The sequence below is a fragment of the Pan troglodytes genome, chromosome 10, assembly GCF_028858775.2.
Source record: "Pan troglodytes isolate AG18354 chromosome 10, NHGRI_mPanTro3-v2.0_pri, whole genome shotgun sequence".
NCBI lineage: Eukaryota > Metazoa > Chordata > Mammalia > Primates > Hominidae > Pan > Pan troglodytes.
The window spans coordinates 130,187,803-130,200,819 of NC_072408.2; the positions used below are offsets into that span (position 1 = coordinate 130,187,803).

Sequence of the window (13,017 nt, forward strand, 5' to 3'; positions counted from 1 at the left end):
AAATGTCATCTCTTTAAAATAAATACTGGAAATGATTTCTTTACATTTGAAACAGAAGTACATTGTTTTAATCCAGTGACTTCCAAAACTACAGACCACAGAGCCCCTGCAGGCCACAGGATCCATCAGTCCATGAGCTATACACCAAGCCCTATCTAATAATATTCAAAAGTGTAGAGATGCCATTAATCAATGAAATGCATATTCACTGCAAAGTATTATTCAGTTCATGAGAGCTTTCTGAAATGTTTTCCTAACAATGAGCATTTAAGTACAAAAAAATTTTACTGAGAAACTTTCTGATGTTCATGTAAGAAAGAGAGCAACAGTCATAAATAACATTATCGGTGACCAGCTTAGAACTCACTCATAGGAATCACAATTTGACTTAGCCATTCCACAATGTATACTTGCATATACCAAAACATGTTATACACCATATAGACAATTTTTACTGGTCAATTAAAATAGTAACAATTTAAGACCCTCTAATCTGATGAATGACCTGGGAATAACAACGTCTGTAAAAGACACTGTCTTTTACAAGCTACTAATGAAAAAGATTTTAATCCTAACATATATCTTATACATAAATGGAATACTAGGGATCATTTCTCAGCCAAACGGGCACAAATTCTCTATTTCTTCTTTTTTTGCAGGGTGAAGGAGGGAAAGGGGATAGAGAGAGAACATCTATCCCATTCTCTAACTCCATTAGGCAAAACCCTTAGTATGTAATTATATTTCTATTCAGAAACTATTATAGACTCACAGAATTTTGGTGCTCAAGCTGAGAGAGCCCTTAAAAACTTGTATTAGCCAATCTCCTCCTCATTTTACAAATAAGACCTGTTCATAGGAGGAAAAACATTTTCACTTTTAAGTCACAAAGCACCATATAAATGCTAAATACTGTTAGGTACAAGAGAACTGTGTTAGTGTGTCTACAAAGGAATTCATAGACCTCAGATGACATTTACCATGGAGCAGTCTGACAAACCCAAGTTACTAACCACGGAAGGTCTCTCTCTCAAACAATGGACAAAAAAAGAGTTCAATTTTTATCATAAATACATTTGAAAGCTGGGTGCGGTGACTCACACCTATAATCCCAGCATTTTGGGAGGCTAAGGAAGGAGGATCACTTCAGTCCAGAAGTTTGAAACCAGCCTGGGCAACAAAGGGAGACCCTGTTTCTTTTTCTTTTTTTTGAGGCAGAGTCTTGCTCTGTCGCCCAGGCTGGAGTGCGGTGGCGCAATCTCAGCTCACTGCACCCTCCACCTCCCAAGTTCAAGCAATTCTCCTGCCTCAGCCTCCCAAGTGGCTGAAACTACAGGCCTGCGCCACCACACCCAGCTAATTTTTGTATTTTTAGTAGAGACAGGGTTTCACCATGTTGGCCAGGATGGTCTTGATCTACTGACCTCGTGATCCGCCCGCCTGGGCCTCCCAAAGTGCTGGGATTACAGGCATAAGCCACCATGCCCAGCTGAGACCCTGTTTCTTAACAATAAAATAAAAAATAATAAAAATTAAAAAACGCTGGGCACGGTGGCTCCCCTAAGGTCACAAGTTTGAGACCATCCTGGCCAATGTGGTGAAACCGTCTCCTCTAAAAATACAAAGAATAGCCGGGTGTGGTGGCGGGCGCCTATAATCCCAGCTTCTCAGAAGGCTGAGGCAGGAGAATCGCGTGAACCCGGGAGGCGGAGGTTGCAGTGAGCCAAGATCGCAGCACTGCACTCCAGCCTGGGCGACAGACCGAGACTCCATCTCCAACAAAAAATAAAAACAAACCTCAAAAAATTAGCTGGGTGTAGTGACATGCACCTGTGGTCCCAGCTACTTGGAAGGCTGAGGCAGGAGGATCCCTTGAGCCTAGCAGGTCGAAGCTGCAGTGAGGCATGTTCATGGCACTGCATTCCAGGCTGGGTGACAGAGTGAGACCCTGTCCCAAAAAAATGAAAAATAAACGAAAGCATTTGAAAACATGACCTATTTCAAAACAGTACGCCTATGAAAACTTCTATGATAAGTAAGACACAAAGACACAGCAGTAGAGAAAAACTAAGAGCTAGTTTTGGCAGGAAGAGAATACTGAGAAACAATAGCCAACCAGAAGAATGGAAGGATATAGTTCCCATTCAGAATACCAACACAGAAAGTTACCAAGGGGGACAAGGTTCCTCTTGCTGAGACCTAAAACCAATCTCTACAGCTCTGAGCAGACACGAGGGACATGTCCACAATAGCAGTAGCACACCACAGTGGCTGAGGATCATGGAGTCGGACAAAATACCTAGGTTCAAATACTGGCTGCATTGCCCACTAGTAGTATGATATGGTCAAGTGAGAACTTCTCTGACTCAGTTTCCTCATCTTAAAATAATACAAATAGAACTTCCTTCATAGGATTACTGTGTGAAGTAAATGTGATACTACCTGGAGTAAATGTTAGCTACTAGCTAGCTACTATCATTTTTATATATATTAGTATTTCATCCAAAAAAGATGTTTACTCCCGTATCACTGATTCAGCACTTTATTCCCCAGAATACAAACTTTGTTAGCAATCCATTAAATAATTAACTTTCATACTAGTCTTTGGGTTTGTTTGTTTTTTTGAGATGGAGTCTTGTTCTGTCACCCAAGCTGGAGTGCAATGGCACGATCTCAGCTCACTGCAACCTTGAATCCGCCCCCCCGGGTTCAAGCGATTCTCCTGCCTCAGACTCCAGAGTAGCTGGTATTACAGGCGCGTGCCCCCACACCCAGCTAATTTTTTTGTATTTTTAGTAGACACGGGGTTTTACCATGTTGGCAAGGCTGGTCTCAAACTCCTGACCTCAATTGATCCATCCGCCTCGGTTTCCCACAGTGTTGGGATTACAGGCGTGAGCCACCGTGCCCTGCACATATCAATTATATAAAATACTAGTCCCGTTTTATCTTAAAGTGTTACTGCTACACATCCAACTTGACCAATCAGTTACTAAATTTAGAATAAACTGTGCATTTTTAAATGTGCACGGATACCATCACTTAGCAAATATCTTCACCTTAGCTAATAACAAAAAGGATTTTTTTCTCCTTAGAGTGCTAAGCATGTCTGATTCGAGATTCAGCTTTATCTGTGCTTTTATGCAGCTGTGATATGACTGACATTTAGTTTAAGAATTTTAGGATAATGATCCAGTTAGAGATACAGTTCATCAACAAATATTAAGTGTCTACTGTGTGCAGTAGACACTTAAGAACATCAGGAGAAAGAAACAGCAGTTACAAAGAAGTTAGTTTACAAGAATTTCCTTTATCTAAAAGAATGTAATCTGGGCTGGGCATGGTGGCTCATGCCTGTAATTCCAGCACTCTGGGAGGCCGAGGCAGGCAGATCACTTGAGGTCAGGAGTTCGAGACCTGACCAGCCTGGTCAACATAGTGAAACACCATCTCTACTAAAAACACAAAAATTAGCCGGGCATGGTGGCGCGCCTGTAATCCCAGCTACTCCAGAGGCTGAGGCAGGAGAATCACCGGAACCCAGGGGGTGAAGGTTGCAGTGAGCTGAGACTGCACCACTGCACTCCAGCCTGGGCGACAGAGTGGGACTCCGTCTCAAAACAACAAACAGTCAGGCATGGTGGCTCACGCCTGCAATTCTAGCACTTTGGTAGGCTGAGGCAGGCGGATCACAAGGTCAAGAGATTGAGACCATCCTGGCCAACATGATGAAACCCCATCTCTACGAAAAATACAAAAATTAGCTGGGCATGGTGGCGGGTGCCTGTAGTCCCAGCTACTCGGGAGGCTGAGACAGGAGAATAGCTTGAACCCGGAAAGTGGAGGTTACAGTGAGCCGAGGTCGTGCCACTACACTCCAACCTGGCGAAAGAGGAGACTCCATCTCAGAAACAAACAAAACAACAACAACAAAGAATGCAATCTGTACTTTTCAACATCTACCCTTCATAGGACCTTGCTTGGTAAAGTATCCCCCACTGCAAAACCTGTAGGAAGAAGATATTTACAAAGGAATGTGCAAATTATATACAAAGCCACAAAAGTCCTTTACAAAAGCAATACACAAATAATTGAGTTGGGGGGAATTAAACAACTTTCTTGATTATCACTAGTCAAATTCAGATGGTCAATTGTCTTGATTCTCACTACAGGCTGAGTTTCCCGTATCTGAAACTTGGAACCAGAAGTGACTCAGGGTTTTTTGGATTTTGGAATACCTGTACATACATAATGAGATATCTTAGAGACTGGACCCAAGTCTAAACACAAAATACACTTATGTTTCATATACACCTGATACACATAGCCTGAAGATAGTTTTATACAGTACCTTAAAATGTGCATGAAACAAAGTTTTGACTGCATTTTGGACTGTGATCACTCACGTGAGGTCAAGAGTGGAATTTCCCACTTGTGGCATCATGTCAGTGCTGAAAGTTTCAGATTTTGAATCTTCAGATTAGGGATGCTCAACCCATATATGGGTGTGTTTTTTTCTTTTAACCTTCAAGATAACCCATGAGTATCAAATGCTACCCATTATCCCTTAGTCACAATTTATAAACTAAGGCTTAGAAAAATGAAATAACGGGCCAGGTGCGGTGGCTCACGCCTATAATCCCAGCACTTTGGGAGGCCGAGGCAGGTGGATCATGAGGTCAGGAGATCGAGACCACAGTGAAACCCCGTCTCTACTAAAAATACGAAAAAAATTAGCCGGGCGCGGTGGCAGGCGCCTGTAGTCCCAGCTACTACAGAGGCTGAGGCAGGAGAATGGCGTGAACCCAGGAGGCAGAGCTTGCAGTGAGCCGAGATCGCGCCACTGCACTCCAGCCTGGGCGACAGAGCAAGACTCCGTCTCAAAAAAAAAAAGAAGAAAAATGAAATACAACAAAGGGAGCTTGGAATAGAATTACGAATTCAGAAGGTCTGACACCGCATCACTCCAAGATCCTGTACTCCCAACCCTGTTCCAGTACTTTTCAAACTACTGATCACAACACATTAGCAGGGTGTCAAATCAATTTAGTGTATCAGGTTTTGTTTTGTTTTGAGATGGACTCTTGCTCTGTCACCCAGGATGGAGGGCAGAGGCGAGATCTTGGCTCACTGGAAGCTCTGCCTCCCGGGTTCAAGTGATTCTCCTGCCTCAGCCTCCCCAGTAGCTGGGATTATAGGCGCCCACCACCACACTCAGCTAATTTTTTTGTATTTTTAGTACAGACAGGGTTTCACCGTGCTAGCCAGGATGGTCTCCATCTCCCGACCTCGTGATCAGCCCGCCTCGGCCTCCCAAAGTGCTGGAATTACAGGCGTGAGCCACCGCACCCAGCCTACTATATCAGCATTTTAAAATATCTCAGTATAGGCCGAGTGCGGTGGCTCACTCCTGTAATCCCAGCACTTTGGGAGGCCAAGATGAGATCACTTGAAGCCAGGAGTTCGAGACCAGCCTGGCCAACATATACACTGGCCAACATATACATATATGTCTCTACTAAATACACAAAAAAGGTAGCTGGACGTGGTGGCACACACCTGTAATCCCAGTTACTTGAGATGCTGAGGTGGGAGAATCACTTGAACCCAGGAGGTGGAGGTTGCCAAGATCGCACTCCTGCACTCCAGACTGGGCAACAGAGGGAGACTCCGTCTCAAAAAAAAAAAAAGATACATATATAGTTGTATGGGTATATGTATACTACGTCACAATGTAAACCGCATTTCTTACTGTGGGATGCAATAAAAATATTTGAAAAGCATGACTCTAATCTATATATTGCCTCCCAATAAATAAGTTAATTTGATAGGTTTCATACCATATCTTATTCATAAAAGAGAATTCCTGATCTTTAAGAGCCCATCCTTTCCACTTAAGGAAATTTCAGTGGTATCCCTAAGGTTGTCTTAACACTTGGTGAGTTCAAGCCACAACAAATTGCATCTGTCAATCAGCATATAAAAACAAAGACAACTGCAAAAACTTTAGGATTACATCATTTTAGATAGTTATTAATTGGTATTTAATGCTAAAGTAATTACTCTTAAAAATTATCTTTGGCGAGGCATGGTAGCTCAAGCCTGTAATCCCAGCAGCTTGGGAGGCCAAGCCGGTTGGTCACCTGAGGTCAGGAGTTCGAGACCAGCCTGGCCAATGTGATGAAACCCTGTATCTACTAAAAACACACAAAAAAATTAGCCAGGCATGGTGGTGGGCGCCTGTTAATCCCAGCTACTTGGGAGGCTGAGGCAGGAGAATTGCTTGAACCTGGGAGGCGGAGCTTGCAGGTGAGCCAAGGTTGCACCATTGCACTCCAGCCTGGGTGACAAGAGTGAAACACCATCTCAAAAAAAAAAAAAAAAAAAAAATGTATCTTTACACCAACTTTAGAAAGGCAAAGCATGGGAACCCACAGAGCCTCAAGGAATGTGAGGTTACTCAGTAGGACTAGCCCTGAGTGTTCTCCATCTTCACAGGTGGCAAGTCACAAATCGAAGCTCAATTTAGATGCTAAGAAATGCCTAAACATATCTGTAGCTAAACTCTGAGGGAAACCACTTTTTTTTTCTTTTGAGACAGAGTCTCGCTGTGTCGCCAAGGCTGGAGTGCAGTGGCGCAATCTCGGCTCACTGCAACCTCTGCCTCCCGGGTTCAAGCGATTCTCCTGCCTAAGCCTCCAGAGTAGCTGAGATTATAGGTGCGGATCACCACACCCAGCTAATTTTTTGTATTTTTAGTAGACAGGGGGTTTCATCGTGTTAGCCAGGATGGTATGGATCTCCTCACCTCGTGATCCACCAGCCTTGGCCCCCCAAAGTGCTGGGATTACAGGCGTGCACCACCGAGCTCGTCTGAGACAAACCACTTTTTAAAGCATAAAATGAATCTGCATGCTGCCCCTTTTTCAACAGTACTTTCAGTAAGGCACTTAAAACCTACAGGTTGGGCACAGTGGCTCACACGTGTAATCCCAGCATTTCGGGAGGCCAAGGCAGGCAGATCACGAGGTCAGGAGATCGAGACCATCCTGGCCAACATGGTGAAGCCCCATCCCTATTAAAAATGCAAAAATTGGCCAGGCACAGTGGCTCACGCCTACAATCCCAGCACTTTGGAAGGCCGAGGCAGGCGGATCACGAGATCAAGAGACTGAAACAATCCTAGTCAAAATGGTAAAACCTCATCTCTGCTAAAAATACAAAAATTAGCTGGGCGTGGTGGCACACGCCTGGAATCCCAGCTACTTGGGAGGCTAAGGCAGGAGAATTGCTTGAACCTGGGAGGTGGAGGTTGCAGTGAGCAGAGATCACACCACTGCACTCCAGCCTGGGCAACAGAGTGAGACTCCGTCTCAAAAAAATAAAAAATAAAAAGAAGGCTGGGCACGGTGGCTCACGCCTGTAATCCCAGTACTTTGGGAGGTGGAGGTGGGTGGATCATCTCAGGTCGGGAGTTCAAGAACAGCCTGATCAACATGCAGAAACCCTGTCTCTACTAAAAATACAAAGTTAACCAGACGTGGTGGCTCATGCTTGTAATCCCAGCTACTTGGGAGGCTGAGGCAGGAAAATGGCTTGAACCCGGGAGGGGGAGGTTGCAGTGGGCCGAGATCGCGCCATTGCACTCCAGCCTGGGCAACAAGAGCAAAACTCCATCTCAAAAAATATTTAAATAAATAAAAATACAAAAATTAGCTGGGCGTGGTGGCGTGTACCTGTAATCCCAGCTACTCAGGAGGCTGAGGCAGGAGAATCACTTGAACCAAGGAGCGGGAGGTTGCAGTGAGCTCAGATCACCCCACTGCACTCCAGCCTGGTGACAGAGCGAGACAGTCTAAAAAAAAAAAAAAAATACAAAATTGCCTGACATATAACCGCATTCAATGAATGAATGAATGAATAGGAGGCCACTAACTCAGTGTCTCCCCTTCAGCAACTAAAGTGAAGTTTTATTTAAGATTCTGAGGCCGGGCGCGGTGGCTCACGCCTGTAATCCCAGCACTTTGGGAGGCCGAGGCAGGCGGAGCACCAGGTCAGGAGTTCGAGACCAGCCTGACCAATATGGTGAAACCCCGTGTCTACTAAAAATACGAAAATTAGCCGGGCATGGTGGCACGCGCCTGTAGTCCCAGCTACTTGGGAGGCTGAGGCAGAATAACCGTTTTAACCCAGGAGGCGGAGGAATGCAGTGAGCCAAGGTTATGACACCGCACTCCAGCCTGGGCGAGAGAGCGAGACTCCACCTCAAAAAAAAAAGATTCTGCTGGGCGTGGTGGCTCACGCCTGCAATCCCAGCACTTTGGGAGGCCGAGGCAGGCGGATCACGAGGTCAGGAGATCGAGACTATCCTGGCTAACATGGTGAAACCCCGTCTCTACTAAAAGTACAAAAAATTAGCCGGGCGTGGCGGCGGGCACCTGTAATCCCAGCTACTTGGGAGGCTGAGGCAGGAGAATGGCGTGAACCCGGGAGGCGGAGCTTGCAGCGAGCAGAGATCATGCCACCGCACTCCAGCCTGGGCCACTGAGCGAGACTCCGTCTCAAAAAAAAAAAAAAAAAAAAAAAAAAGGATTCTGACGGGGGGGCCAAGGGCGGTGGCTCACGGCTGCAATTCCAGCACTCTGGGAGACAGAGGTGAGTGGATCACTTGAGGTCACTAGTGTGAGACCAGCCTGGCCAACATGGTGAAACCCCTTTCTGCCAAATACATAAAAAAAAATTAGCCGGGTGTGGTGGCATATGCCTGCAATCCCAGCTACTAGGGAGACTGAGGCAGGAGAATTGTTTGAACCCTGAAGGCAGAGGTTGCAGTGAGCCGAGTTCATACCACTACACTCCAGCCTGGGCAACACAGCAAGACTCCGCCTCAAAAAAAAAAAAAAAAAAAAGATTCTGAAGGGGCCAGGCACAATGGCTCATGCCTGTAATCCCACCACTTCGGGAAGCAGAGGCCAGAAGATTGCTTGAGGCCAGTAGCTGCCTCCCAACATGGTGAGACCCCCGCCTCTCAACAAAATTAAAAAAAAAAAATTAGCTGCTGTAGTGGTGCACATCTGTAGTCCCAGCTACTCCGGAGGCTGAAGTGGGACGATCGCTTGAGCCCAGGAGTTCAAGCTGCAGTGAGCTATGACCACGTCACTGCACTTCAGCTTGAGCAAGAGTGGGACCCTGTCTCAAAAATTTAAAAATAGCATAAATATTCTAAACGCAATTATATGGAATAAGTTGGAATGGAAAATAAAAAGCAGAAGCCAGAGGAAAAAAATAAAGTCGTCTCCCATCGGAAAAATTTTGGAAACAACTTCTTTAAAAGATGAGAGAAAATGTTCCCTTGCTTGCAAAATTAATGTCCCACCCAAAATTAAAGTCACCAGTAGGAAATTCTGCTATCTTCTGTGCAACGATGATAGCTTTCCCTACGCTTATGAAAATCAATTCTGATTGCTAGAAAACATGGTGGAAAATAGAATCCCTCTGTACTGTCAGCTCGCAGAATTATCTGAAAGTGTTAAGTCAATTCCTGCTAGGGCACTCCGGATGACAGTTCTCTGTACCCTTCTGGCTGACTCTTTAGAAACCATATTCCATCCCTAATTCTGGCTGTCTAGAATATATGAAACATTTAACTCAACATAAAATGATAATAGCCAACTTTCAAAGGTCAAAGGGGACCAGTTTATAACCTTCCCTCAACACGTGTTCAGTACAAACTTCCGGGTGCACTTACAATTGGCTGCGCAATTCAATGGATAAAAACGTTGCTTTATTTGTCTCTCATTTTCTGGCCCGTTCTTTTCCCACGTTTCTCAACCAGCGACTCCCCAAAACAAAAGCCTCCCACAGTAAACCGAGCACGCACATAAAAACAGCTTCTCTGTGCGAGGATCAAGTTAGTGGTCCGCAAACATTAACCAAACAGAAGCACAAAGCAGGGGTGGGAAGGGGAGGAGCTGGATGCCAGGGTCAGGAAAGAAACAATCAGAAGGGTTTAGGAACACCTAAATCTCCTCAGCGGTTAAACCGACCCCAAACCACTTCTGGGAAACCACCGGTATCCACTGCTTTGGGGAACTCTGGATGCTCGTTATGCCAAACGCTCTCAAAGTAAGCAAATCCCCAACTGCCGTTCCCCTCCATGGGTAATTCTTAGGGTCTGGGAGGTGAGCTCGCCCGCCGAGGCAGAACTACGCGAGTCGCCTGGAGAGGCGTGAAGGGAGCCTGCACGTGTCCCCCGCGGCTTCCCCACCGCCCCAAGAGTGGGGCATGCACGGGACCGCGGTGTGGGGTTCAGATTTAGGAAGGACGACCGCGTCGCCTGCCTCCCTCCCTCGCCCAGAGCCGGGAGCAATGCTGGGGCAGGAGAGAGGACTTGGGAAGGATCCGGACCTTACTTTCGCCGCGGGTCCCGGACTCGCAGCCCCCGGGTTGTGAGGCGGAAACCAAAGGGGCGAACCCAGCGGAGCCGGCGTGCACAGACCCTGCCCCGCGGTCCAAGAGGGGTGCCTCCGGCCCGGGACAGCGGGGCTCCCGGAGCCCGAAAGCCCCACGAGCGGCGACAGCGGGGCCCGGCGCTGACGAACAGAGGAAGCGAGTACAACGGCGCCGCCGTCGGGAACATGCCCCCGAGGGCCCCGGAGCGCGCGGCCGCGGGGGGCGGCAAGCGGCGAGGGAGGCCCCAAGCCGGGGCGAGGTGGCTGTCCCCCCAGCCTGGCCCCGCACGGCCCCCCGAGGAGGGTGGGAGTGGGAGGCTGTCCGGGAGGGGGAGTGTGGAAGGAGAAAAGGGCCAAGGGAAGGACTTACTTTCCCCGCGGGACCCGGCGCCAGGACAGCTCCTCCCGGGAGGTGTGAGTTTGAAGGACCAGAGGCGACTGGAGCGGAGGCGGCGGTGGCGGCGGCAGCAGCGGCGTCCTGCTCTGCCTACCTCCCCGCCGCCATCTTGACGCCCCTCCCCCAGCCCCCCCGCCCCGCCGGGAGGGGCGGGGGAGGGGCAACGGATGAGGCGCCGCGCGCACGCAGCGCCCTCACGTGACTTCCTCCCTCCTCCCCCACCCGCCTCTCTGCGCCCCTCTCCGCCCCGCCTCCCTCCTAGGTGAAGGAAGATGATTTCCCCCCCATCTTGATCACCCCCCAGTCTTCGCCGCCAAAAACGGACTCCGCCGGCTCTCCTCGGCCCGGTGCCAGTTGTTGGATCCAAGAGAATTCCGGAACCCAAACGGTCCATTACCGCGGCTCTGGGGTGGGCGAGGGGTGAGGGGGCCGGGTTTCCGCGAAGGGGGAGGGGGAAGGCGAAGGCCACCTAGGAGAGTCACGTGACTACTGTTTCCGCCGGCGCTCACGGAGAGCTCGCGGTAATTCCGTTTCCCCGCCCTTTTTTCCCCGCGGCCTGTCGGGAAGAAGGTCCGCGTGCCAGGGCTATCGGGAGGTCGGCCGGAGGGCCGCGCGCATGCGCCTCGCGCCTGCTTTCTAACTTCGGCTAGGAAGGGCCTGGAGCTATTTTCAGAACCTGTTAGGGTGGGGAGCTACGGCCCAGGAAGTTACCTAGCAGCGTTTCTGTCACTTGGAAGATCTCTTCATTACCTAGTTAGTCCTAGAAACAAAATGTTTACATATTCATTGCTTGTTAGGCTCGCTCAAAGCACTTTATTGGCAGTGAAACCGCAAGTAACCCGGAGCCCTCGGCGCGACCACGGCTAGAATCAGAGCCTAAGGCGTGTGAGCTCGGCTATCCCACGTCTGTCTTCACGCTCACCCGCAAGTCCGACACACCGGGGCGCCCAGTTAATGAATACTGAAGAGTAGGGCTGTCCCTACCGCTTCTCACTTCCTTGTTTTCATCTTTTCGTTATTATTAAGCGACCTAACACAATAAACATATTACCTTGTTGGTAACCCTTTTGTAAAGTCATTCTGAAAGTGCTGTTTGACTCCGTTGCTTGGGTAATAAGCACGCCTGGGTGATTCTTGCCCCCTACTGGCTGCGCAGCCTACAAGCGTAGTGCTGAAAGCAAACCAAGTAGCTGGAACAGTTGGAGGTTACAGTGTGAACTCTTCCAGAGAAAGTATTCGGGGAAAGAAAGGAAAAAGTAGGCACAGAAAGAATAGGAAACTTCAGTGTTTGTACACATAGATATGTATTATATATCTATGTATACATTTATAAATATTTTTAAAGTGCTAACTAATCGCTTTACTAATTACATTATTTCATTTAATCCTCTCACACACATAGGAAAAAAACCTATAAAGACAAAAATAAAAAATATTTTAGGCCGGGCGCAGTGGCTCACGCCTGTAATCCCAGCACTTCGGGAGGCCGGGGTGGGCGGACCACCTGAGGTCAGGAGTTCGAGACCAGCCTGGCCAACATGGTGAAACCCCATCTCTGCTAAAAATACAAAATTTAGCTGGGGCTTGGTGGCGGGCACCTGTAATCCCAGCTACTCTGGAGGCTGAGGCAGGAGAATCGCTTGAACTCAAGAGACGGAGGTTGCAGTGAGCCGAGATCGTGCCATTGCACTGCAGCCTGGGCGACAGAGCGAGAATCCGACTCAAAAAACAAAAAAAACCTTAGGCACAGGCCAGGTGTGGTGGCTCACGCCTGTAATCCCAACACTTTGGGAGGCTGAAACTGGGATCTCAGCCAGGAGTTTGAGACCAGACTTGGGTAACAAAGTGCAACCTCATCTCGACAAAAAAACATTTTTCTTTTTGAGACGGGGTCTCGCTCTGTCGGTCGCCCAGGCTGGAGTGCAGTGGCGCGATCTCGGCTCACTGCAACCTCTGCCTCCCGGGTTCACGCCATTCTCCTGCCTCAGCCTCCCGAGTAGCTAGGACTTTTTTTTTTTTTTTTTTTTTTGTATTTTTAGTGGAGACGGGGTTTCACCGTGGTCTCGATCTCCTGACCTCGTGATCCGCCCATCTCGGCCTCCCAAAGTGCTGGGATTACAGGCGTGAGCCACCGCGCCCGGCCCAACAAAAAACTTTTAATTAGCCAAG

General features: G+C 48.2%; 2 protein-coding genes across 14 annotated transcripts in view; one reads left to right on the forward strand and one right to left on the reverse strand.

Moving 5' to 3' along the window:
• The window catches only part of SBNO1 (strawberry notch homolog 1), a 75,765-nt gene extending 64,648 nt beyond the window's left edge, over positions 1-11,117 (reverse strand). For 2 of the 11 annotated variants that reach the window (XM_063785231.1, XM_016924535.4), the window contains exon 1: positions 10,822-11,044. The gene's annotated coding sequence lies outside the window, so the exon portion shown is untranslated. Of the gene's footprint in view, positions 1-7,736; positions 7,856-10,821 lie in introns of all 11 variants that reach the window. The other 9 variants (XM_016924532.4, XM_054663798.2, XM_016924534.4 and 6 more) reach the window with 9 other exon arrangements.
• Positions 9,751-11,910, forward strand: LOC745762 (serine/arginine repetitive matrix protein 3). Of its 3 annotated transcripts, none has more exons than XM_024348120.3 (4): positions 10,005-10,125; positions 10,358-10,711; positions 11,111-11,257; positions 11,646-11,910. In XM_024348120.3, the coding sequence occupies exons 1-4, from the start codon at positions 10,099-10,101 to the stop codon at positions 11,811-11,813; spliced, it is 696 nt and encodes a 231-aa protein (XP_024203888.3). In that variant the 5' UTR covers positions 10,005-10,098; the 3' UTR covers positions 11,814-11,910. The 3 variants fall into 3 exon arrangements, with proteins under 3 accessions (XP_063641304.1, XP_024203888.3, XP_024203889.3); XM_024348121.3 differs by having other exon boundaries at positions 11,111-11,236; XM_063785234.1 differs by lacking the exon at positions 11,646-11,910 and having other exon boundaries at positions 9,751-10,125; positions 11,111-11,194.
• Positions 11,911-13,017: the final 1,107 nt, after the last annotated feature.

Excerpts from the sequence above, each read along its gene's own strand:
- LOC745762 (XM_063785234.1), top strand. The coding sequence starts at position 9,767 with ATGGATAAAAACGTTGCTTTATTTGTCTCTCATTTTCTGGCCCGTTCT. Across the intron at positions 10,126-10,357 it reads TTATGCCAAACGCTCTCAAA|AGCCGGGAGCAATGCTGGGG; the intron begins GTAAGCAAATCC and ends TCCCTCGCCCAG.